General features: G+C 41.2%; 1 protein-coding gene across 1 annotated transcript in view; it reads left to right on the forward strand.

Moving 5' to 3' along the window:
* Positions 1–22,524, forward strand: part of LOC145410971 (irregular chiasm C-roughest protein) — a 237,583-nt gene extending 215,059 nt beyond the window's left edge. Inside the window, exons 13-15 of the mRNA XM_080281026.1 lie at positions 15,476–15,611; positions 21,730–21,859; positions 22,509–22,524. Of these exons, the coding sequence (XP_080137152.1) occupies positions 15,476–15,611; positions 21,730–21,859; positions 22,509–22,524 (282 nt within the window). The remainder of the gene's footprint in view (positions 1–15,475; positions 15,612–21,729; positions 21,860–22,508) is intronic.
* Positions 22,525–27,576: the final 5,052 nt, after the last annotated feature.

The following is a 27,576-nucleotide window of genomic DNA, read 5'->3' on the forward strand; positions in this document are numbered from 1 at the left end:
TCTTTCCCCTTACAGCTTCCTTGTCCTCTCTTTCATTCTCTTCTCATTCCTCTCCTTCCCCTCACTTCTTCCTTGTCCCCTTTCACCTTCACGTTCTTCTTCCCCTTCTCAGTCTTTTCCCCCTATTCAGTCATCTTATTCTCTTCCCTTACCCATCACTTCTTCATCACCCCTTCTCTTCCTCTCCATCACCCTTTCCTTGTCCCCTCTCACCCTCCATCATACCTTCCCAGTTTCTCTCTTCCATCACCCATTCCCTCCCCTCTCTCTCCCCCTCCATCACCCCTTATCTGCCCCCTCTCACCCTATATCATGCCTTCTTTATCCCTCTACCCCCCCATCACCATGTCCCACTCCCCTCACCCCTCTATCACCCCTTTCCTCTCCCTTCTCCCTCTCTATCACGCTTTCCCAGTGCCCACGCTCACCCCCTTTTCACCGCAGCCCTCCCACCCTTTATGTTTCCCTGCCCCCTCATTCCTTGTCCATACTCTCTCTGTCAGTTAATCCTTTCCTCTCCCTCATCCCTTTGTCATTCATGTCCCCTATTATACTTCTCCCTATTTATTTCCCACCACTCCTTATCCTTTTGCTCTCGTTCCTTCTCTTTTCACTCTTCGCTCGTACCCATCTATTCTCTCATATTCTAAACTTCACCCATACCTTTCTATTCTCTCTTTGATTTTACTCTTAACTCCTACCCTTCTATTCTTTCACTAGTTCTCCTAATTAGGTACCCTCTTCTCCACATTCCAGCCCTTCTGCCACTCTTCTCATCACTCCTTCCTTTTCCTTCACCTCACCCACTTTCCTTCACCTCACTCCAAGTATGTTCCTCCTCTTGCTACGGAACACATACCTGTAATTGCATGTACTTGACTGTACCCAATAAGATAAAGATTATGCAGTCCGTTGCACGCTGTTTTGTGTAGTTAGAACTTCATAGACTCTGAAGTTTTATATTTTCTGTAAGATAACATTGATATAAATTTTGGAACAGCCTGTACAACCAGACAACCAAATTTTGCTTACTGGGTACCTTTAACTCTGTCAGTTACAGCTGTGCTATTGTATGCATCATATTTTAAGATCCAGTTGTCAGAGAAAACAGTAGACATATTAGAAAAGTGAAGAAATTATGAAAAATGTTCACTGAATTGTTAATTTTAATTTGATGTGCATCAGACTGTTGTAAGATCCAGTTGTTAGAGAGAACAGTAGACATGTTAGAAAAGTGGAGAAATTATGAAAAATGTTCACTGAATAATTAATTCTAATTTGATATGCATCAGACTGTTGTCATGTAGTAAGAAACTGGCAGGTGCCTGACTGCAGCTGTGGATTAGGAGCACAGGTGCATCTTGTAATATCTCTTCCTTCAAGCCAACCAGCTGCACTGGTTTGTTCTGACATGACCCCAGTATTTCATCAATTACTGGAAGAGTCTGTCCATAACTAAAAAGTAATGGAGCATTTTCTTTGACTTTTAGCACAAGTGGAGGGGAATTACAATCTGAAAGTCTGATATGTTTCTGTGTATAGTCCAGCAGTTTGTGTTATTACATTGGCTGAAATTTTCAGTTTGATGAAGGTCATGTAAAGAAGCTTAAATTGGACTGATTGATGATGTGGGCAATATTGCTGGTCCTATCGATGTTCTGACAGGGTAATTCAATGTTGCACAGTACATTACCATGTAAGAAGAAAAATTTTCCACATTAGAGTATATGGGTGTCAAACACTGCTTTTTTTTTTTCTTTTTGAGCGCTTAAAATTCCCATATTTACCCAAACTTGTAGGCATTCTGCTTGCCACCTCCCAATGTAATGTCTTTACCAGGCTGTCCAGAATCTCTCCCTACCCATGTGTCTTTCCATCAGCTTTCCTATACATCTCTCTGTTTACAGCATGATCCTGCTCATTTCCCTTGGGTTTCCCCTTCCTATTCCTCCTGTGTTCTTTTAGCCACACTCAGAGGGTAGCCAAATACAGTGTGTGCCTCTTACTGCTTCACTCACTCACTCATTTGTTTATTCAGAGTCATTGTACCATTTTGAAGGATGCAATTCAGGTTTTGTAGGGAAGGGATGTTGAGGGGTGGGTGGAGGTTTACCTGCACACACACACACACACACACACACACACACACACACACACACACACACACACACACACACACACACACACACACACACACACACACACACACACACACACACACACACACACACACACACACACACACACACACACACACACACACACACACACACACACACACACACACACACACACACACACACACACACACACACACACACACACACACACACACACACACACACACACAGTAACAAAGTACTAGTCAGTGATGTACAGTACCTGCATTATGCCAGAATAATCATAAGTATGACACAGAGGGGCCTTCATCCATACACACACAGAAATACACAGTGCAATAAGTATTACTTGGCCATGTACATGTATCATGCCAGAATAACCATAAATATGATACACAGAGGAAGAAAAGAGCACTGGGTAGTTAGCTGTAGTGGGGTGGCTTGTGAGCCAGGAAGGTGTCTGTTAAGTGCTTAACCAGTAATCAGATATCATTTCACTTCATTTATAAAGGCTCCAACATGCTTGCATGCTTTGGCTTTGATTACCTAATGGAGGCTCTCCATACTGTTTGATCTCTGGCAGCCTCTCTGTTCAGTCCCGTATCCCTGAGGTTGCTCTCTGTGACCTCATCCCAAGTCCTTTTTGGTCTGCCTCACAACCCTACCCTCAACATTCACACATCTCACCATCCACACCCAATTGTCATCCATCATCCTCCCACCATGCCCAGGCCATCTCAGTTTACTCCTCATCACAGTGCCAATTCATTCTAGCCCTGTCCTTCCTCTCAACTCTTCATTTGTAATCCTAACACCCCAGCCCTCACATTCAAGGCTACTACACATTTATCTAATCATTGTCATTTCTGTACATTTGAGCCAGGTCTCACAACTGAGCATTACACACCTAACACATGTTGCATACAAAGATGCCATAGCATGGAGGGAGAGCGCTCTCTGTGTTAGGCAAAGCAGCAGGTCCTGAACTTCCTCCAACCACTCATTACCCTAGCCACAGAGCTAGCTCCAGTCCCACCTCCAGCACATATGTCCCTCAAATTACAAAACTCATTCTACACACTTGGATCTCCAGCAAGATCAGTTCTCTAATGCCAGACAATCCGTACATGCTCTCTCCGACACATTGAACACAAAATCAGCATTACAGTATTTGCAGTCTTCCTTTAATACCACTAGATCTTTTATGCACCAACTTATCACAAACAGTTCACAAGATGGAGTTACTTCCCATGCCCTTGCAGCAAACTGCACATGGCCACACTTCTTCTTTGACAGTACTGCCACGAGCCCTAGCTATCAACACATTTACTCTCAAACACTCTTGCCCCATTCCGTCTCTCCATTTCCTAAATCTTACCTCCACCTCCCTTTCATTCATGTCATGAGCATACATCTCCCATAGGAGTCCATTTCCGAAATCACATGAGAGAGCTTCAGGCACCATGATGAACAATAAGGGGGGCTCAAGACTGACCTCTGATGCACACCAACAATCACGGGAAACTCCGTTCCTTCTTTATCCCTGCACAGTTGTTGACTCTATACACGGGTTTTATCCGCCCCTGTGTGGAGTACAGTACAACTCTCACATGTGGGGAGGTTTCCCACATACAGCTCTTCTCAGTAGGGTGGAGTCTAAGGCTTTTCGTCTCATTAACTCTCCTCCTCTTACTGGCTCCCTTCATCCTCTGTCTCTTCGCCACACTGTTGCATCTTTGTCTCTTTTCTATCACTACTTCAATGGTCATTGCTCCTCTGAACTGTCTGCTTGCATCCCTCCACCTCTAGGATGGGTGCATAGCACCCATCTAGCAGCAAACTCTCATCCCTTTCTGTCCATCTTTCTAATGCACGAGTTAACCGTTACTCCCAGTCCTTCATTTATGCAACAGGTCAGCTCTGGAACTGTCTTCCTCTGTCTGTATTTCCTGCTTCCTACGATCTTCAGTCTTTCAAACGCAGTGTGTCCAGGCATCTCAAAATGATTGGATATTGAATTTGGCTCTCTCTTGTATTTTGTTTTTCTCCTGGAGGGAACAGTTATTGTGGGCTTGTGGCCTTTGGTTCCTTCTTCCTCATGTAAAAAAAAAAATAAATAAAAATAAAATCTCCCTTCACTCTCAGCTGGGTGTTAGTGCCTACATACATAGCCATTACCATTCTAACCAACCAGACCTCAACCCTAAGCTTTCTCATTGACCATTTCACCCCCTGTAGGGACTCTTAAAGTCCTTCTCCAAATCACCAAAAACAAAATACTGTACAGTACAGCACTGGTAAACTGTCAGTTATCCGTTGTCACAATATCCGGCCCAACACAGTGTCTGGTGCTTCTAGCTCAGCTGTATTAAAGTAATATCCAGTGAAATTATGCACTATCCAACTCCCAAATGGGACGTAACTGGCTGTTCTGTGCACTAACCGGTGAAGAGATTTATCAACAGGCTCATAATCAGTAGTCAACCATCACTGTATTACTGTACTGTTTCAGTATTTTATTATATTTTATGCATAATTTTCATCTTTTACTCATGGGAAAGTTTTTAGGAAGGAGGGTTGAGACAGGTAGTAACAATATCTGGCTCAACACCACATGTTGAGCTGATGGGAGGATACAGTACTATGCAATATCCAGCATTTTACATTATTCGGTGTAGGGCTTGGCCAAATTGCAACAGATATTTGAGAGCTTATACATCCCATTACAACTGTACAGTGATCTTTTGGTTATTGCGCATAATTGGTACCATGCCTAGTGCATGATAATGAAATTGTGCGATAAAGAAAACACAGAACGTATGGGCATTATCCTAATTGGTACCCGGCACCCCACTTGTACACCCGAATTTAGACCCACTAAATGCATACATGCTGTTATGATAAGTATCAGAAATACACATAGGCGTGGTTAGGTTAATAGAAAATGATGAAAAGGGCATAATAAGGAAGAAACATGTACCATTATAGAGACCCGAGATGGGCTTCAGGTCAGGGGTTCCGAAGCTAGTGGTCTCCTTCACCTGGGATTTACTCCTCCAGTAGGGCCTCATCTTTGAATCCCTCAAAGCCATCAGGAATGACAGAATTTGCACCATTATTGTCAGAAGAAACCAACTCAGTTGTGTGATAATGATGTTTAGCTGAAGAGTGCATGAAAATGGCAGGAGTGCAGATTTTCATCTAGCAGTGATAACGAAAACCATTATAACCAAGGGCATGATATCCTAGAGATCATTGTAATGCTCCCTTTCCTTTCATATATATTTTTCTTGAAGGTGTTAGCCTGTGCATATGACATCAGTGGTCCCGTTTTCCTGCCATAAACCCAAACTGCATCTCATCAATATTCACTCTTTCCCTTTTCATACCTCAGTATCTATGCCTCTATAATTTTCTCTTTCCAGGGCATCACCTATCCTCTTAAACACATTTACTGTCACACTCTTCAGCCAGTCATCTAGGACAATACACTTATATATAATCAGACTTATCAAATCAGTAACTAAACCCAATCCCATATCTCCTGAGGCCTTCAACATTTCTGCAGTCAAACCCAGACATGCTGACCACATTCCCCTACTGCATCTTACCTGTTGCCCTGCTCACAGCAGCAGTATCAATCAAAGGCCAAGGGCTGAATGCTGAATCCGCTGACTCCAAACCTTCCCTCTACCATTCAAACCCCTCATTCAGGAACCAGTTATAATGCTCTCTCCAGTCATCTTTAATATCCTCACTGTCCAACACTACCTTTCCTTCATCATTCTTCACACACCACTCTCTTATGAGTTCCCTGTTTTCCGTCTCCATCTGATTTACCATCTTAATCCATATTCTTCCTTTCAACACTGTTTGGGTTATCCAGTAAAATTCTCTGAGACTCAGATTTTGCCCTGTATACCCCCTTTCAAGTCCAACACATGGCAGCTGATTATTCCTCTGTTTTACAGTCCCCTAAGTCTTATTTTATCCTTTACTGTGGCTTTCTGCACCCTCATCCCACCTTTGTGTTACTTTATGTCTTAGAGGGCCCCTTATCCATCCACATACTGAATCAGTAAACTCCCAAGAGATTGTTCTTTTGAGCTCTGTACTGTTTATTAACACTTCTTTCAACATCTCCTTGTTCAGCCATCATTATTCCTGCTATAGAAGGCATCCCATACTGCTTGGTTTTTCATCTCCATATTTTCCTCCTGGGTGTATAGGTCCTTTTTTTCACCACCTGCTCCTTAACCCCCCCCCCATCCTGACATTTTCTGGGCAATGGTACGCCCCAGTCCCAACATTTTTGGACTTTTTTTTTTTTTCTTTTTCTTTTTTTTTCTTGGCTCAAACATCCGCTTTTGGTGAGAAACATCGAAAATTCATAGAGAAATCGCTCACCTGAGGTTTAAAATACTCGATCCAGGTAGGAGTACCTCCTTACCTTACAGAGTTTTCTATCAGGCTGGCTGCAAAGAAAACGAGTTCTATGGGAGGATAACTATTCCACACCACTCATAAATGGTATTTATTTATTTATTTGGTACAAATTTATATGTAGTATGAGAGTATATTGGTTTTCAAATGGTAATATAGGCATTATAAGCATTGTTTCACTCACTAACTCATCACAGTTCCTGACCTTTTTTTGCCACATTACCTGATCATCATTTCTGACTGTTTCTTCCTCTAATGTTTGTCCTCCACATTGTCATCGATTGGGGAATCACTCTGGCCCTGAATTTCGTACCGTGGCATGACATGGCTTTATTGGCCAGGTCACTGATAACAGGTGAATTGCTGAGAAAAAGGCATGCAGGGGGGGGAGGAGGTCATGCAGGGTAAGGCATTGTCCCTGCCTGGCATCTTGTAGAGGAAGGTGTCCCGTGTATACGTGCCAAAAATCACTTGCGAAAATTGAAAATTGTGCAAATTAAATTGAAAATTGTGCAAATTAGGGACCTTGCAATGTTGCCGCGTTAATTTACGTCTCCGGGATATGAGTGCACATCATGTGAGGACGTGAATTCACGTCTCCGGGATGGGGTGGGTTAAGCACCATGTCTTATATCTGTAATCTTTGTTGCTGCACTCACTCTTTGCTCCCTATAACTTTAACATCCTTCACCAACCTCCTATCAACCCTTCTGAATGTGGCCACTATTTCCTCCAGACTCATATGCAGTCAGCCCACTCCCTCTTTCCCTAAAATGTGTTGCACACAATCATGTTCATTGCTTCCCCAAACGTGAGTATCCTTTCCCCTTCCACATTCCACATGCCATATGTGCATTAGGGCGTAGTGTCATTGGGTGAAGTGTAACAGATCGACAGGCACATTTCAAGTTTAGTACAATGGACTTCCCTTAGTTAAAAAATGAAAATAAAAATTTACTAACAAGTGCAGTACCTCCGCATGTGAAAATTATGAATTTTGTTAATTAGCCATAACTTTTGGACACCAATTTCCCAAGGTCTTCAGACATCATTTATCTTTTACAGTATATTGTTCTGCAGTATAAAATACTATTCATAGGATAAAAAAAATGGGGTAGGTGATGAGTTTTATTGAGAAAATGTCACATTAAAGTCTTGTTTAGTTATGAAGGACAGCATATAATCATGGGACTTGAGTACAGCTCTAATGTAGTCATCTCATGCAGCCTTTCCATAAACTGCTTCAGATGCTCCTGTTACCATCCAGACATAGCATTCTACACCTTGTGAGTGACATGGTAACTGGATAGTAAAGAGCTCTTCACTGATTTTATTGAGCCCTTCATCAGACAAGTGCATCATTATTGGTGGTTCTGTTATGCACTTCTCGACTGGTGGAAGTAAATCCTTCAGATCACTTGCACTTCAGTTGATCTTTGGTGGCCTAAATACTCTGATACATTGTTGTGTTTGGTTATGAGCTTGTTGAATGGTTTTGATTCTGTCCATGGCCGATTTCCGATTTGCCTGATTTATATCTGCTATCATTTCCACTAAAACGTTTTTTGGGTGAGCCCAAAAGGCATTTCTTTGGATTACCTGCCAAGCAATTTTCTCACTGGCAGGTGGCAGTAATTGCAGTAGCTTGATATCTTCCAGTAGAAGTTTTGGGCCATCTGTGCACTTTGAATGACACTTGATGCAACCACATGGGTACGTAGGGGCACACGAAAAACTCTGTAAGCGAGTACAGTTCATCACGACTCTATTCCATTGCTATATTTATAGCCAACAAATTCAGCTGGTAGTCATAAGCCAACTTGCATATGACATTGGCCCAGGCTTCTCCCGTAGGTCTTCATCCATGACACTTGTCCATGCAGGTTTGATAATTTTATAGGATTAGGATTGATCACAACTCAGTTCATTAGGGCCAACGTCTGGAAGAAGGGGCCGTTAACAATACACTGAATACCTGTAGAGGAAAGTGGCAAACTTTCACACGTAGCCAAAGCATTGCCAATTGGACTTTTCCACTTTGTTGCACTTCCGGTTGGACCAGTGAGTTTCTTTCACAAGTGGTGAAAAAGAAGTTCATTTAAATGCAGACTGCAGATGAGCCACTGCAAAGGATGACCCAGGCAGCACTCTAGCAGGTGAATGGCTCCATTTTTCTGTCCTGTGTTTGTGGCTGTGCTGTCGGCTCCCACCACAATTATATTTTATCTACAGTATCCATTTCTTCAATCAAATTTTGAAGTCCTTCCACAATGGCAGTGCCAGTTCCTTATTTCAGTGTTAGATGGTCTGCATAGAAGGTTCCAGGTTCTGTGACCAGCACATAGTCATCTTCAGTTTCCTTTGTCCCAAACCACTTGTTCCCCCTTTTTGCCATGATTTATGTCGTGGCTTTCCTTCCATCAAAAAATAGAGCAGTGATTTCCTCATCTGGTAGGCTGCTGCTTCCCTTAGATCCCTCCTTACCTTCTGTCATGCTCTGCATACAGTACTTTGTGATGGTCAGTTACATTTCTGTGGTCTCCAGAACTAGTGATGGCATAGTCAACTAATGTAGCAGTACCAATAGCTGCAACAGCCCAGTTTGACACACAATACTGATCTGCTTCCAGAATTAAAGTAGGAATTTGTGTAATGCTTATGATGTGTCCTATCATTTTTATGCTGATGACATCCAGCTGTATGTTAAGATGTCAGATATCAATGATACTAAGACAAAGTTTGAATTCTCTAATGTCTGATATTAAGATTTGGATGGCTAAGAAGAAACTTAAGCTGAATGATGGTAAAACTGAGATCATCATCATCAGAGGAAACAGAAGGGATGATGACACTGACAATGCCCTGGCTTTGAACATTGGCATGTCACAGCTTCATCCAGTCAGTTTTGTTCGAAATCTGGGTGTTTATGTAAGTTAAATTACAAAGAACATATTAATCAGGTTGTAAGAGGGTGTAACTTGCATATCAGAAATCTGTACTCTGTGAGAAAATTCCTGAATAGACGGTGCCTTTTACCATTGGTCCATGCAGTGGTCTTGTCTCATGTTGATTATTGTAATTCACTGTGGGTTGGTCTTCCAAATAATATACTAACAAAAGTTCAGTCTGTGTTGAACAGGGCAGCACAGCTTATCTTTGGTCTCCCCCCCGAGAACCTCAACTACCCCATTTCTGATTGAGTTGCGTTGGTTACCAGTAAAGGCTACAATTGAATTTAAACTGTGTCTTATTACATTCAAGGTTCTTAAGTTTGGTGAAGTGAAGTGTCTTGCTGAATTGTTAAAACTCCCATTGGCACGCCCGGGTGTGATGTTACGCAGTGAAGATGTTTCCTTGTGTCTTGATGAGCCAGGAGCCATTCACCAGTCATCTTTCTCTGATCGTTCTTTTGCATATAGAGCCCCTAGATTATATGACAGATTGCCATTGTCCATAAGACAACTCTCTACTGTTGAGTCCTTTAAGAGACAGCTGAAAGCCTTTCTTTTTTCAAAATGCTATGACGTGGAGAGAGGTACTATGACGGATGATTATAGGGTTTAATTATTGCCACTTTCATGTACAGTATATATGATGTAGCTTGTATTATGTACAAGAAATGTCACAATTCTTGTAATTGTAAAAATAATGTATGGGTGTCGAGTGCTAGTGAATTCCCAAAGGAAGAACTGGTGTTTTTGAGAAACAAAAGGCCAGGTTATTATTATTATTATTATTAATGTTCTTGTCTCTTTGCATGGCTATATTGCCCATCCACTCATCTTCAAAACTTTCTTCACTCGAGGCTTTTTCTCTCTGCCCTTCTTGTCTTTCATGCATCCAGTCCTCTCTTGCCTTCCTTCTTTTCATGATGTTGGTCGCCTCCCAATCTCTTCCACTAATTTGCATATTCCACGTGGTTCTCTGGTTGATTAGAAAGGCATGCTCTCATCATGGAACTTTCATCTCCTTTTCACGGTGACTCACAGACAGATCAACACATTGGTATGCTGCTGTATCAAACAAATTATTAAGTTTTTCAACAAAATTCATGGTTTCTGCAACCTGCATGCCTTGTTTCAATGCATGTGAGCCTTCTTCCATCATATGAAGTAGCTTCATCTTCACATATTTGATTGACTGTGTTGGAATGTTTGCACATCTCCAAAGGCCAGTAAGTGTTTGGGCTAAGTCTAGGATAACATTCCTCTCATTGATATATTTGCCCTCCTTCAAGAAAACGAAATGTCCTGCAACTCGTAGACGGGTTGGAAGCTGAGAGAGAGAAAGATCTGATAGCGAAAAACCAAAGACAGTGTGTTTAGCAGTTGTTCGTGTTCTTTGCTTGCTCATTTTAACAGTAAAACTTAGAACACAAACCAGAAGAATAAATAAGTTATCAACATAGAAGGTAGCAAGAAAGCATGAGAACAGACTTGAGAATGTCAAAAGATTTTGATTTTCACTTATTTCTGTATGCCTAAGCAAAAGCTTGAAATAAAAAAATACACTGCATTCACACAGGTTTAATTTTTTTTTTGGACATCAAATATGGTTCTAGACACTTCCAAAAATTCATTTTATTCTATGTTTTTCTGTTTTCTGGTCAGGTGGATAATGTATGGGTCAAATGTCACCACAGATCTCAGTGTGTAAAGCTCTCCAAAGTAATGGCCATAATGTGATTTTAGTATATACTTACGTGCAGAAAAGGTGGTGTTCCGTGTGTGGCAGATAATTTGGGGGTTCATTTTGTAATATTAGCCAGTCAGTTGCACAAAACCTGAAATGTGCCTCCTGATCAGTCACGACACTACACCCTATAGTGCATTCCCCATGTACACTCGATCACAAAAGTATCGGTGCACAAGGGGTGCGATGTTTACCAAAAAGGTTCGAACAGCTGCTGACATTACCAGCGTTTCATTGTGTATCATCAGTGTCTGCCTATATAAACATTACATTTCCTTTATGTTTGCAAGAGGGTATTGCTAGTTGGCGATCTATAACACCTCCCAACATCAGGGCTACCAGCGTGTGGTAGGTCGGATACTAATATTTCAGTGACCTTCGTTCTGTGGTCCACAATGTTTCACGCATGTTGTGCACCGATACTTTTGTGATCCAGTGTACCCCTTCATATCATTGAGCTGCATCACCCACATGATGATTTAAATCTCCACCCCAATATACAATCTCATCATCTCCCATAATAGTAAATGTAGTAATACAGTACATTTCTTTCCCCTTAAAATGCTCGTGTGGTGAGTGTGGCAATCAAATGTGTACTTTAGCTTGTTTTTCCCTATTCCCAGCACACATACAGTAATCACTCCAATATCCGACGTAATAGAGCCATTGGTAGGTCCAGTTATTGGTTTTGTCCGGATATTGGGCCCCAGCTTATGGACTTGTACTTTGGACCCTACCTCAGAGAAACACCTATACAACTCCCTCTGGACATGCATAGCACCTATTTAAGACCCAAATCACACCAATAAGGCACATAAATGACTGAAATAAATGCAAAAGAAACATAAAATGAGGGTTTAGAAGTATGTTCATACATTAATAAACATTCTGGTACTTATGGACCCTAACCTAGCCTAACTCAGAAAAACACATTCCTACTGCACATGCATAGCTACTAACACCTTATTCACACCAATAAAGGACATTAAAGAGTGAAATGAGGTAAGTATAGTATGGAAAAAAGTACAGTATGAAACATTCTGGTAAGTATAGTATGGAAAAAAGTACAGTATGAATCATTCTGGCTACTTACAGCAAGTCCCTGGCCACCTCGATGAATAACTGCCTCCTCCCGGACTCTGACAGTAAGAACGATTTCCTGAAGCACTTGCAGTACACTCTTCCTGAAGTCTTGCACTGAACTTAGTCAATAACACACAGAAGTCCGTTCTCTTCACAGTGTTCACTTTTGTCCAAATAATGCTCCATTGTAACTTAGTGTCGCACTTTAACTTTTCCCATTTTTTTCCCATTTTCAAAAGCCAAAACAAAGAAGTCTATTTACGTTAAATTTATTTTCCATTGAGTCTTTTCTCTCAACTTGAAAACCTTAACACAACACACCGTTTTTTTCACTGCACAACACTCAAAATTCCCGTGTGGTCTAGTGGAGAAGTTCTTGCTGTTTATTCACTGTCAGAGTCCGAGAGTATCACTGGCAGGCGACCTAGGGGTGCATCGCTGGATCGTGGTGATGGCGTACCCACTGCAGAGGACTCTGAAGAAAGCCGCAAACTCACGTCGAGCGGTGACTCCACCGTGGCTGATGTGCTGGGCTGTGGCTCGGAGCATGAGGGACTGTCTTGGGAAGGCAACGGAGTGGAGCCAGGGCTGGGCACAGCGGGGGTCATGGGCCTGAAAAAACTCAATCGTTGACTGATTCAAGGAACAACGATTCTGATGATTGATGATGCGCTGCCTGAAAGCACGCACTTCCTCCACAAGTCCCAAGGGCCCCATCTCCCTGTCACAGTCCGGGTGTTCCAGGTAGTCTAGGACGAACTCTAGATGTTCCCGGAGTGCGCTTAGCTTGGGGATGGCTGGAGTAGTGTCCTGCTGAGAGGAGTCCGCATCATCGTCGCCTTCGTCGTCGGAATCTTCAAGCTCGGTACTGACACCAGCAACCGAAGACGCGATCTCGATATCAGACAACGTCTGATACCCAGGATCGCCCTCGTCATCGTCCAACCACTCACGAACATCGTCCACATCAACATCGTCGCCGTGCGTACGTAGCCGTGCATGGAAGTCATCCACGTCAAACCCCAGAAAATCGTACTCCACATCCGTTCCGAGAAGCAGACGAGACCGACCATTTTCAAGAGTTTTCACAGGGACTTCCTTCCATGCACTAGCCCAGTTGTACAGCGCAGACTTGATGTTGTAGTGGCGAAGGTTTTCCAAAGTCCGCTTGCCTCATGTGTCCCGTCCTTCCCTGCGCTCATCCTCGTCCTCGAGAACAACCATCACCTCGTCCAGGAACTTCCGACGGTATAGGCGCTTTGTTGCCACGATCACTCCTTGGTCCATGGGTTGAATGAGAGCAGTCGTATTAGGTGGCAGAAACATGCACCTAATACGGCCATTCTCAGCAACCAAGTCCTTGTCGCACGGGTGGGCAGGTGCATTGTCGAGCAGAAGGAGAGCCTTTACCTGGTCGCGAGGGATTCCCAGTGTCTTCGTCTGGTAATGGATGACCTCCTTGACGAAGTGACGGTGAAACCAGTCTTTGAAAATCACAGCTGTGAACCATGCTTTCAAAGAATGGTACCAGACGACAGGAAGGACATCCATCACCCCATGAGGCACCGAGGCTGCTTTGCACGGCCAACAACAACGGGCTTAAGCCGGTGCATGCCGTTAGCACTGGCACAACACAAAGCAGATATCCGTTCCTTGGAAAGCTTGCGGCCAGGTACACGCTTCTCCGTCTCCTCGGCTAGAGTGTTCGTTGGCAGCGAGCGATAGAATAGGCCAGTTTCGTCAGCATTGTAGACTTGACCGAGAGTTAGGCCCTCCCTGTCGATCAAGCCTTTCACCTTGTGCCGAAACTCGTCAACTCCATCCTCGTTAGCGTCCAATGCTTCGCCATGTGCTTTACGGTTAGTAAGGCCATGTCGCAACTTGAACGCGAAGAGCCAACCCTCGGATGCCTTGAAGTCTAGGGTGTCGTGAAGCCTTGCGAACTTCTCAGCAGCAGCCTTCAGCTCCGTTCCACGTACCATCACACCAGCTGCACGTTGCTGTCGATACCAAATCAACGTGGATCGGTCAATTTCTGCAAACTTGAGGGTAAACATAACCTTCCTTTCCACGTTGCGTTTGCTTCTCGACTAGAAGTCAGCCGTGTACTGCATGAGTTTGTCTCGGGAACGTTTGATATCGAACAAAGTCGACCGGGCCAGGTTGTACTCTCGGAGAATGCGGGAAGAAGACCAACCCGCATCAACTTTCTCCAATATCTCCCTCTTCTTTTCCAGAGTCAACACCACTCTCTTCCTTTTCTCAGGTGGCAGGGCCATCATCACACACACTAAGAGGAGGCCCGAGATCAGCAGGAGGCCCTGCAGCAGGTGGGGCATCACCACAAAAGCGAGCACATGGGCAGCCATTGCGAAGAGTGTAGGTCCAATCGCGGTGAGAGACAGGCGGGAAGTGGGGAGGATGCAGCGGCGCTCTATCGGACGTCGGAGGAATGATGCACCAAAACAATGCTCTCTTGCGGCGTGCGCGGCAAGTTCAAATTACGGACGGGAAAAAATCGGTTTATTTTTTTGGGTTTTCGGACCATTTTGGGAATGTTGGATCCCAGGACAATAAGGTCCGGGTAGTGGGGATGTTCGGTTATTGGGCGTCCGGATATTAGAGTTATTACTGTACTTTCTTCTTTCTCCCAACATGCTTTTTATTTTCCCATTTTCTCTCAATACACATACATTCTTCCACATACATTCTTCTTTCCAGCATGTCTGCTATGTTCAGACTCTCAACACAGCTTCTGCATACAGTACTGTACTCCCATCCTCCCAACATACCTCCAATACTCATCCTTCCTCTCAGCACCGACACTCTTCCTTCTACTCAACAGCCTACATTCCTCCTACTTCCCAACAAATACATTGGTCCTTCCTCTCAACACGCCTACGTTCTTCCTTCCATTAGGCATTGCTGTTGATTTTCTTTCTCCCACTTTACCCTGTATGATCTTCCTACCTCCCAAAATACATAGTCTTCCCTCCTCCAAAGATACCTTATGCATTCTTCCTTCCTCCCAACACATCTGTGTACTTCCTTTCAGTGCATCTACATACTTCCTTCCTTCAATCACCTGCTTTCTTCCTTCATTCCAGCACAGCCTCTACTTTTTTCGTTCCTCCCAGCAGGATGCTCGAGATGACTGCTACTCTGCAAGGTTGGTGGTGGAGGGTGTGGATGCAGGGGATGCCCGAGAGTACATCCTTAATGTGGAGAACGACAAGGGCTCTGATCGCTATGCTGTTGGTCTTCGTGTCAATGGTGCGTAATGCCATGAAGAGATAGAGAAGAAGCATGAGTTAAAAAGAAATTAAATTGAGCAACAATTGATAAGAAGAGATAGTACAGATTTATATTACAAATTTCTAGTATATGCAGTTAGCCTGGCCCTTACCTGAGGATAGAATTGGTGCTGAATGATGTTACATTTGAGTACAGCATGTTATTTTATGAAGGTTACAGCTGAGAGATCACGATATTGATGGAAGGTTGGATAAAGGAAAGTAGTTGAATGAGAGAGAGAGAGAGAGAGCAGGTACTGGTAATGTTGTAGTGCGGTGCACTGACAAATGAGCTCCTTTCATACAGTATTTGTATTGGCATCCTCTAATAAAACTTATTTATTTGGTAGGTGATAGAACAGTTTTCAGTTTGTAGTATTCAAACTGTTGCTGTATAATTCAAGTACTATACTATAGTAAATGAGCTATACAGAGACAACTACTATGCGGATTATCCATAGGACCCCCTCCACTTACTCCATAATGCCATGCCAGGATCCTGAGCAACCACTTCATCTGCTCCTTCCAGATGGAAAATTTTATATGCATTTCAGTATCATTTTCTAACCCAGTTTTCCATGATGCCATGAAGTGGTGTGGGAAAATTTAGAGCGAGACTGTGATAACTTTGGGAGCCATACCTCAAGGAACAAAGAAGTCTTAGGTATACCATAGTATAATCTTCCATGCTCCTGAACTGTAGGAGTTACAAGGCTACTTACAACTCGAGCTGCTGGAATGTGTTATTGTAATCCTGCACAAGTACAAAGAGGGAGATCACAACTCTCCAGTATCTGCCAGCTAGTTTAAAGATTTGAATTTCATTAAAAGCAGACTTTACTGATCTACCAGAAGACCTGCTGCCATGTCATAAAAATATCCCCATTAATACCAATACACCAGTCCTGCATAAGACAGTCCTAGCATGTATTCAGTATGGACAGTGGGTTATTAATGCCCAAGTGGTGACATGTGGAGATGTATGGTATGTAGGAGGACTACTGGACCTTGGGAATCGGCTGTGAAGCTTATACCTAGAGTTGGAAAAAAATAAAAATGAAGTTTAAGAGTGCCATTTTTTATATGAATTTGCCAGAAAGTATTAGACATACGCTGAAATGGTCTGGTCATGTGGAGTGGGATGGAGAGAAGGCTGCCAGGCAGTTTAGGACAAACCAGTGTGGAGGCAGTTTGTTCATGGTTACTCCCTCCAGAATAAGACATCTGCTATAGATAGATTTAAGACCTGCAAAGAGTACATGGGTTGCACATTGTTCCATTTCAATTATTCCCAGGGAAATTTGGTACATCTTCAGTACAGTATAAGAAAATTTGACAGAATGACTGTTGTTGGATGAGTAGATAAATAACAAGTGACTTTAATAATTAAATAAAAATGCATATGATGGTAAATCAGTAGATAAAAGAAATAGGTGGATAGAGTGGTGAATAAGTTGTTTGAAATACTAGTCACATGGTATATTTATTCATTATACAGCTGCAATTGATTGTTTAATGAATAAGAATTTAGATTTGTAAATTTGCACAAGTAATTGCCCTACCAGTTATGGACTGAAAGCCAGGAATTTTGTACATCATGGATAATGTGAATAGCCAACTGTACCAATAACAGTAGCTGCTCCTACAGCTAGATGTTGAAGATGGATGACTTACAGTACCAATAACAATAGCTGCTGGTACAAGTAGATGCTAAAGATAGTTTACTATAGGAGTTGTGACTAGAGTAGTAGTTGTTCATCAGGTTTTAGCGTGGTACATTTAAATACTGTACTACTTTTTTCCACTCCTCACTCCCTTCTTGAAGGCGCCCTTAGTGAGAAGACCCACAGCCATGTTACAACACCACCCAGATGTGGTGAGTGATGACTGGAGCAATCATCCCATTCCCAGAGAGCAGAGAAAAAGATATATTACGTGTGCATACATGCAAGAAAATGATGCCATGCACCTTCTTACGAAGCCCCCATAATGAGGTTTGCCATGGTCCAGCTGATGTTATCTGCAGATTAAAAGCTCCTCAACAATTGCTAGAAGCCTTTAAGATGTAAGATATGTAATAAAATTTGTAATTTTGTGAGAGTCTCGGCTTAGAATCTGACTCTAATTATATGTGGCCTGAGGGTAGGCTAGCTACTAAGCTTCTAGCCATTCTTCTCTCTTATATAGTAAGAGTCCAGGGTCAAGTTTCACTCTTATGATAGTCCCATCCAGAGGCAGCAGGAGCCATCCATCAACTACTACCTTTCCCCAAGGTTGATGTTTGTCATGCTTCCTCCATGCAGCACATGTACAGTATCTCTCTTCATTAGGTGGGGTCTACAAAGGAAGTTACTGAATAGTGCAGATAGTAGTGTAGGCTCTGCAACATCCAGGTCATTATTTTCTAATAATCCACAAAAAGCCATGATGCACTTGCCACCTGAAGTGCATAAAGTTTCCCACCTTAAGGTTGCATAGAAATACAAATTCAGCCTGTATAGTACATTTAACGAACTCAGATGTGCACATATTTGCACAAGTCACATTGCATAGTGCCAATGTTTATTCTTGTGAGATAACATAACAAATTGTGGTATAAAATGAGGTCCATACAATGCAGATGAGCTACATTCATTAAAACTGGTAGCAAGTACAATATGCTCTCAGCATTTTGAATGGACACCTTTGTCTGCATGAGATAACACTACTTAATGAAGTGTCACTCAGGGCTTGTAGAGCTCTACTACGTTATCTAGCTGTGACAGCACTACATTATTTTGTGTGTTGAAACATGTTATGTATTCATAAACTATCTGTACTACTGTTACCTGTTTAAGCAGAGGTTCTTATCAGCCCGTAACATGCTTCCATGTGTTGCAGCCCAGATACCACTTCAGAAGAGCTTCCCTCTTACATACATAGTCCCTCTCCAGTGCCACCATGAAGGTTGCCTCTGAAGGTTTTAGGTTCAGTACTACTCTGTCTCTGTAACTGTATATACATGTGCAATATGGGTGTTGCACACGCTTTTTAATGGACTACAATAGAGGCTCACACCTAACACCCCTGCCTAAGTCCTAAGGAGGTACCATACATTATTATCAAGTTAAAAGAGTTAACATTATGCCTTGCCACCAAAAAATATGCATTTGTCTTCATTCTCCTTACTGTCTGTTGTGTGACCTTGCATAACCCCTTAGTGCATTGTCTATCATTGATTCATGATGTGATACCTTTATGTCACTGAATTTTGTATTATGCATTTGGCAGTGTCCTGTCATACTAGTTATATATTGGTCCACTCATGGTTTTAGAATTACCTCCATGGGATAAGAGTATCTTGACTGGTCTTTCCACGCTTCCAGTGTGGGAGAATTTTAAATGATACTCATCACATCTCTGCTATATGGGCACAAAATACATGCAGAAATATGCTGCAGTGTTGGAGAAGAGAACCTACATATGTTGGCACATATATAACTATACAGCTTGCTGCCCAGTTAGGCTGTGCAGCCCAGTTTTCCAAACACCCTCAGTTCCCTCCGTATCCCTTGAAATAGAGATGGTGGAGTGAAGAAGGGTAATTTCCTCTTGCAGTCTACCAAATTCATGTTTAGTTGAATTTAGGGGTACTGCTACTACTACTTCTACAGATATAGTTGAATCTAGGGCTACTGCTACTACTGTACTACTACTACAGATATAGTTGAATCTAGGGCTACTGCTACTATTACTACAGCTACACTGCAGGGTCAGAGTCTTCCAGAGTACAACAATGTTAGTTTTGTTCACAACCAGCTCATGTGCAAGATGTATGGCCTTTATCTGGGCACTTGACATCTGAGTCCTCCTTCTTGCTCTAGCTCTCCCTCTCTCCTCCTTAGGGATTTTTAGATTGCCTCCAAAGGAGGAGTAGAGTGAAGAAACAGGTTCTTGAAACAAACACCAGATGCCTATTTTTCACTCATAGTAAGTGATGTTGGAGGCATACCAATGTTCTGACCCTTACCCAAAGAAGCTCCACTTCCTTCTCCTCCATGTTGTACCTTGAAAGCCCACAATTACACACAGTTGCAGCAGTTGTGACACAGCTGAGGAGTAGAAATGCACAAGCTGCATGGAAGAAGCATAGTGTGAACAGCCACAGATCAATCACATCAAGTTAACAAACAATACATGTTCAACCTTGGGAAAAAGTCCATATGCCTTGTACAACAGTTTGTAGACAAGAACTAAGGCATTGATTAGAATCCTACACGTAGTAATGCTGTGCACCCAGCATGCAGCAGCTGTGGTGTCCACCCAGATTCCAAATCTCCTCCAGTTTCCCGGCACCTTCCATGGGAAGGATCCTGGTCCAATCCTGGTGAGGCACTGTCTACCATGAAGGGGCAATTGATCCCTGCATACTGTATGTACTTGTAGGACAGCCCCACAGAAGCAGTTGCTTACCTGTAGTTGACAGATCTGCTCGTCCAGACAGACGGGTTTACCACCAGCAGCAACAAGTAATAAACCCTCTTCTCAGCTGTCTGAGTTTTGGATGATTCCTCCCATCACTACTAGAAATGGCTAGGTGCTGTCATGAAATATTTGTTTTCTTGAGAGCGCCTTCAAGTTCACTCAGTATAAGTGGAATGTAGGCTTTTGACATGGAAAATATATATATATATATATATATATGTGTGTGTGTGTGTGTGTGTGTGTGTGTGTGTGTATGTATGTACATAATACTGAAATTGTTCAGGTAGTCTAGTAAGTAACTGGGTACTGAGCTGTGGAGCTGTGGGTGGTGATTATATATTTTTTTTATTTAAATGCTTTTTAGCAGATGTCGAACAAAGTTGCTTAAAAACTTTAGTTATTAATTGCTTCGGACATACTGTAGTTTAGTTGCTGTACCTGCTTTGCATTATTATTGTTTATATCCTTTTTTCCTTTTTCTTTTCCAGTATAAGTTTTTAAAAAGTTTATTTTAGACAAGATTAATGAAGAACTTCCTCTGAGAATAAGAACTACATTAGTTTGAGATTTAGGATTTGATGAGTGTGCATGATTAATGTTTAATTTTACAATTTAACTCTTTGGTTAGTATACTTTAGATTTAGAATACTGCATTTACTTCTTGCTCTCAGCAGCTAAGATACAATAATGTGGTTTTCACCATCATTTGATATTTAAATGAAGTTGTTGCCTTGTAAAATATGAACAGTATACTGTATATACATATTGTGCAGTATAGTAGTAAGTTATTATTATATTCTTATACAGTATTATGATGCACTACTGCATAATGCTTGTTGTCTTAACTGTGATCACCAGATTCTTCACTGTGATCAGAATTCTGTAAATGCATTTATGTTGGAATGAATCTTTAGTTTAATATATCTTCTCTCTTTGTTGCAGCATTTTTTACTTTTATTTGTTGTATTCTGTGGCCAGGCGAGGGAGGGTAGGACCAGACAAGTCACCACTTGCAAGTATTGTTCAGATAGTATCGTATTATTCATGTGGTTTGTAGCACCAGAACTTATTACAGTATGATATTGCATAAATTGTAGTATGATTGCCAGGAGGAAAGAAACAGGTGCAGTACCTGCATATTATTTTATTACCCAGCTCATCAGAAACATGTTCCTGTATGGATTAGTTTTGTCAGTGTTCATCTTATGGTGGTACTGTAATTTTTTTTTGCTAAAAATTAATTAATCTGTATCTCTGGAGATGTTGCATTAATGCCACTGATTTCAGCCACAATAATAATAGTTATCCCATCATACGTAGCTGATATTTCAGTGTACAGTACTGAAAATAATTTAATTCAGACTTGGCAGTTATAAATCATAGAACTTTATAAACTGCAGGTATAATGTAGCCATTTTTTTAGTTCAGATATCTATAACATGAAGGAGTGTACTGTGTAAAGACGAAATGCCTTCCCAAAAAATTTTTACAAAGAATATAGAGATATGGTCTTTGCATTTTAATCATAAGGATAATAATGCCTGAGATGGCGTCACTGCGAGCTGCTCCTCCCCTCCTCCCCACCACAGGACCCACTCAGCCCCCTCCCCTACACCGTGTCCTTCCCCCAGCAGAACCTGTCTCCATGTCAACTGTCATCGGAATAGTGCTCGCCTGCCTTGTCCTTCTTGTTCTCGTCACACTATTCGTCCTGTATGCATTCAAGACTGAGAAGTGGTGTTTCTCCCGTGAGTACCAGTCCAAGTTTGTTTATTTTTATACATTTTTTTTTTTCCTTACAATGCTAGGTGGATGACTATATACTGTAGTAGTGATTTTTTTTTTTTTTTTTTTTTTTGTACTTCAGCTCTGGCTGCTGCTACAGTAATTAAGGATCTTTATTTTGCTATTTATCATCTTGCAAAGCTCTGTGAAATAGTTTATGCTTCTGTGATATGCAGCAGCTGCTCCTGGCTGATTCCATATCAGATCTTTTGTAGCTATTTTAATTATTCTCTGAGCCTTGTATTCTTTTCAGTATGTATGCATATACCATGCATACTTTATTATCTTGAAGCATATGAAGCAGTTTAGGTTAAGTACTGTAATTTGAGCTAGGTTCAGAATAGTAATAGCTTTTAAACTGTCCTAACTTACCCCTGTAGCAGCATTGGGCAGTGGTTTCATCACCAGGGCAAAGGTAGTATGGTACCAAACTTAATAAAAGGACGTGTTAATCTAAAATGTTATAATAATGAGTTTTATTAGTAAATTTTTCATGTGCCTTTATGATCGGGATGAAAAACTGTCGGTATACAGTACTTTAATTTACTGTACAATGTCCTACACAAAAGAAATAGATGTGGTTGTTGTATTAGATATTAATACTTTTGACATCTAATTTGATCCTCAGTCTTGATAATGATTGAATTGCAAATTGAATTCTGTTGGAACTTTTAAAAGTCTCATAATGAAAGCCCTGCATTGTGACCACTCACTGCCCTTTAACTGCTGATAGGCCTATAACAGAGTTGGGGTCATTTATCTTTTGATGTCACTAACATATTGTGGATGGGAATTACTCAGCCCATAGAATTGCAAAGAGCATGGGCTTCCCTCTTCAATGCAGTCTTCATATCCTTTGTTTCAGTATTCTGTATTGATTTTAGTATGAACTGAGTACAGCACACTTTAACTTTCATGTGCTACATTAAGCAAAACCTCTAACCAGCTTTGGTTTTATGAACTAAAGTTTGACAGTAAAATTGTTGTGGAGGGAAATTCTACTGCTATTTGACCATATATTGTAGCAGTATTAGCATGAAATTCTTTAAGATTGCACATTGCTCTCAGGAACATAGTACCTGTATATCCCTGTGTTATTTGCATGATATATTTCCTTTCTTAGATATACTATACCTCAGTTTTTCCATCATAACAGCCCAGGGTGGCATACACATTCCACTGACATCACATTCTTTTCTTTTCCTGGTAAACACCTGTACCGTTTATTGATAGGGGTCCCGTGACATACATCTGCTTGCAGGAGCCCACAAAAGCTAAACTTTTTGATGTGTATACATGCATGTGTTTTGAGGTGTATATTCAGCTAGGTTACAGTACAGTAATTGCCTTTTAATTATATATACTCAGCTAACTGCATTTTACATGAACAGTTTAGTAACTGTTTTAAGAGATGTCCAGCACTAACTCTCAATTTGATGATGTATTTTTCCATGTTATTCTTGCTATTAATTATTTTATTCAGTGCAGAAAGAACCTCTAGCTGTGAAGGTGTTGGCTATATGTAACTCCTACTTGAAAAATCTGTCAAAACTGAATAAATTCATCAGGAAATAGCAAGAATATATCGGTGACATCACCATGTTGAAGAGGTTAAGTGCCACTTAATATTAGGCACTAAATATTATGGCCATTTAAATGGTAAAACTCCTTGTTGTTGCATGAAACTCCTTCATTCCGTTTCCGGTAGCATCTAATACACTACCCATTTATATCCCTGGTTAGCATTTTCAGCATCAGAATTAAATATTTTGCATGATCTGAGAATTTTTTGCATGGTGTCTTGTAGAATGGAGAAACTTATTTTTCTCCATGTACACATATTAGAAGAAAGATATTATTGCTGGATTAATATTTGTGTTTTTACAATTAGAAAGAGAAGCAAGAGGTAGAAAAAAAGATAAGCAAGAGAGGCAGAAATCGAAATCCAAGAAGAAAATGTGTCCAATTCAGTATGGTAATTTATCTAATGGGTGATTTGAGGCCCATAGCATTATTGTGAAATAGTTTTATTAACTTTGCTGTGTTGTACTGTATTGTGAAAAATTATATTACCATGCTGTTTCCAGTCTCTGCCAGTTATTAAGATTTTGTTTCCCATGAAATACAGTAGGTAATTTTCATTATTTTGAGTACGTTCTGATTTGTGGCTCTTTGATATTGATATGCGGTTATGTAACTCTCCACAGTGGTGTATGACAGTCATGTTTTTCATGCAGTACTGTAGCTATGTATGGTTGTGCTTTGGCAAGTTTCACTATTCATCGACATAAAGATGCTGCAGTGGTTTATTATCTAATGATCATCCTTTATAGCAGGATGTTTCATCACCTTTTACCAATGATGCTGAGATTGAAATGAGATATGAGAAAATTCAGTAGAAAATAAACTGGAAAAAAAAAAAAAGGTGATCAGTGTTATGATCTTGGTATAAAACAGATACAGTAACTGATTACAGATCCTGTAAAAGAACAGCATGAAGTGTGTTAGTGTAGTATTAATATTAACATATTCATGTGGTACTGGTATGACTTGTGTGAAAGTTAAGTATGAGGAGCAGTGGAAGTGGAACTTAAAGGAAATATATTTGGATTAGTTAAGGCTAGAAACACAAGATTCAAGAAAATTTTTGGGTAAGGGGATCTTTCGTCAATGTGGTAGAAGAGTTTGCTTGGATGGTATAGTCCCGTGGATAGAATAGATGTAACTTGGGTGGTATATCAGTCTATCTATCTGTCTACTGTATCTATCTATCTATCCATCTATCTATATCTATGTATCTATCTATGTCTACTGTATGTATGTATCTATCTGTCTATCTGTCTGTGTGTATTGCCAGATGCCTCAGTTCCATAAGGGGTGGCTACAAAAAAAAAATTCCCTCCATGTCACCCTGTCCACTGCCATTTGGCTGCCCACCCTCCAACTCACACACCCCACTCGGATATATCTGTCCACGTCATCCCTCCATCTCATCCTTGGTATCCCCTTCCTCCTCCCCCTTCCCACCCTCTGCTTTATTCATACACACCAAGTCCATATTCTTGTTGGTTTAGGGAGCTCCTTATCACCTCTTTCTTATTTATTTATTTTTGGATAAATCCAGTTAATATCAGTGTGTTATTTATGCTGAGCATGGTGGTACAGTATTTGAATGATGTAAATGACACAGAAGAGGATACTAAGGAGTAATAACCAAAATAAATTGCTTAGGAAGAGGTGTTAGGCAGCATCCTTATCCAGTGAGCATATGAGCCCTAGCCAGTCGTATTCACCAGCCTCTCCACATGGCCAAACCAGCTTGAATTACTGTATTTCTCTTAACACTTTCAATCACTTGGGTGGTGAAAAGAGCATGTGGGAGTGAGTTTAAGGATGGGAAGGCCCATAGAAGGAAAAAAAAAAAAAATTGTGCAAGTGGTATGTGAGATAGCTGAGCATAAAAGTTGAGGAAGCAAAAGCTTTGACCAAGGACAAAGTGAGATGATGAATTCTGTTTATAGATGATTTTATGTTTTCTTAAAATTGGCAGTTGATAGAATAGTGTAAGAGTAATAGTAAAATGAAGCACATAGCATGAAAGATTCTTTCCTATGGGGTTGAAGCAAGAATTTCTGAAGGGTTAAAAGGTAAAGTAAGTGGATGTATGGGTCATTTACTTTGGCAGAGTATTGATACCTCTCATACTTTGTCCTTCCTGTTTGTGGGCTAGGAGGAGGATGATAGTGCTGATGTTACATGTGAAGAAAGCTGTGAAAAGGTTGAATAATGGGTGTTGATCAGGTATATGCAGATATGTTGAAATCTAAAGGAGAGATTGACTTAATCTACTGTACTTAAACTACTGTATTTATGAGAATGTGCCACAAGGCCTGAAGAACTAAAGTTATGCAAGTGGATTAATAAAAGACTGTGATTGTACTGTACTGTTGTACAAAATTGGAGGTGACTAAATAAGTGCAAAAATGAACATGGAATAAGTCTACTGAGCTGTGTCGGTAATGTTTATGGAAGTATACTAACAAAACAAGAAAGGTATCAGAATGTCATGGGTGATGAACAGAATGGTTTCTGGAGTGACAGGTGATGTGTAGGTGAATGATTTACAGTAAGGCAAATAGTGGAGTGATTATGTGAGAAGGTTTGCAGGATACTGGACATTTATGCATCATCATTCATCATCATCAAAGCCTCTTTTCCCTCTTAAGGATGGAGTAAGGTAGCAGGAAAAAATAAAAAATAAAAAAGTGATATAAGGAAGTACCAACCAAAATTCTGCTTAGTTAAATGTTCCACACTCTCATTCACACACTATTCAAGCCCTCAGAAACCTGACTCCACCCTGCATGCACATACAGTGGAATCTCCTAAATTGCAGCATTATAGGACTGATCACAGGCCACGGTTTGCAAATTCTGTGAGTTACAAATAACTAATCTTATGGGGAAAATTACTTATGGTTCTGTCATCTCAGAAAAGTTGCCCCCCTTACTGCCAAACCTACATCAAACTGGTCACCAGTGAACACCAACAGCCTGGAAAAGAAATTAGTAAAACATGTTTAATGGGAATGAACAATATTGTAAGATTCTTACCTGACTCTGATGACATTTCTTGAATGGACGGGGGAGGGAGGAGGGGTTCCAAGGCTTGGGGGGGACTGCAGCCTCTAAGCATGAGGCGAGTGTGCTGCTACCTCATGCTACCACCTCTGTGCCACTTCCTTCTCATCAGCATCCCTCAGGAACCCCTCAAAGCCCAGTGTGGAGACAATGAAAGTGATGTCATCGTCGCCCCCAACTGCCTCTATTTTGTTGTAAGAGTCATCGATTTGTTGAGATTAATTCTTTACCTAAAAGACAGAGCTTTTCCATATTAATTCATTACCATTTGGGCACAGCCTTTCCATATTTTCTATTGAAATAAGTCTTTCACAGGTTACTTGTTATTATTCCTGGTTTACCACAGCTGCTGGGCATTTTTATAAACTTACTCTGAAAGCTATAAATGAGGATTTAGAATGCATGATACACTGACGTGTCCAGTTGGAACGGTTGGTAAACAGCGCAGCCAGTTGGAAAGATTGTCGGTAAACACTGCCGCAGGCAACCTGCCCACTTCCTTAAATACCCCAAAATAGGTTTATTTTATTTTTTTCCACTCACTTCTTGCAGTCACAATTCAACAGTTAACTATCTGTGTTGCATATGTACCAGAATTACTTAACTTGAGGTTGTGAGTTTGTTATAGGTAAAATTGCTGCACCCATTTGGTAAAGAATTAACTTATTGAGTTCATAATGGTGGGCAACTTTGGCTTTCTTCTTACCACCGTCAGTCCTCCTTATGACATCTAAGGGTGTAAGTTAATATTGGCTTCTTCTTCCCCATCCTTGAAGAAGTTGTAGGCTTAGGAAGGTTACTGTCTGCCATGGTAACACTGGGCAGGTGGAGAAGCATGGGGGGGGGGGGATATATAAACTCACATAAACCACACCTGAACTACACACAAACGACAGAGAGGAGACAGTGCACTGAGCCAGGTGCTGGGACATCAAGTGCATGCATCCTTCATGCTTGGCATGGGAGGGAAGCATTGTGGTTGGCTTACAGTAAGTGCTATCCATGAGTGTAATTGGCTTGGCAATTGCCATGCTTAACTAATACTGGTTTATGCCC

This window comes from Coenobita brevimanus, chromosome 87, assembly GCF_032717465.1.
Source record: "Coenobita brevimanus isolate Jiangsu-jjx chromosome 87, ASM3271746v2, whole genome shotgun sequence".
In the NCBI taxonomy this organism is placed as follows: Eukaryota; Metazoa; Arthropoda; class Malacostraca; order Decapoda; family Coenobitidae; genus Coenobita; species Coenobita brevimanus.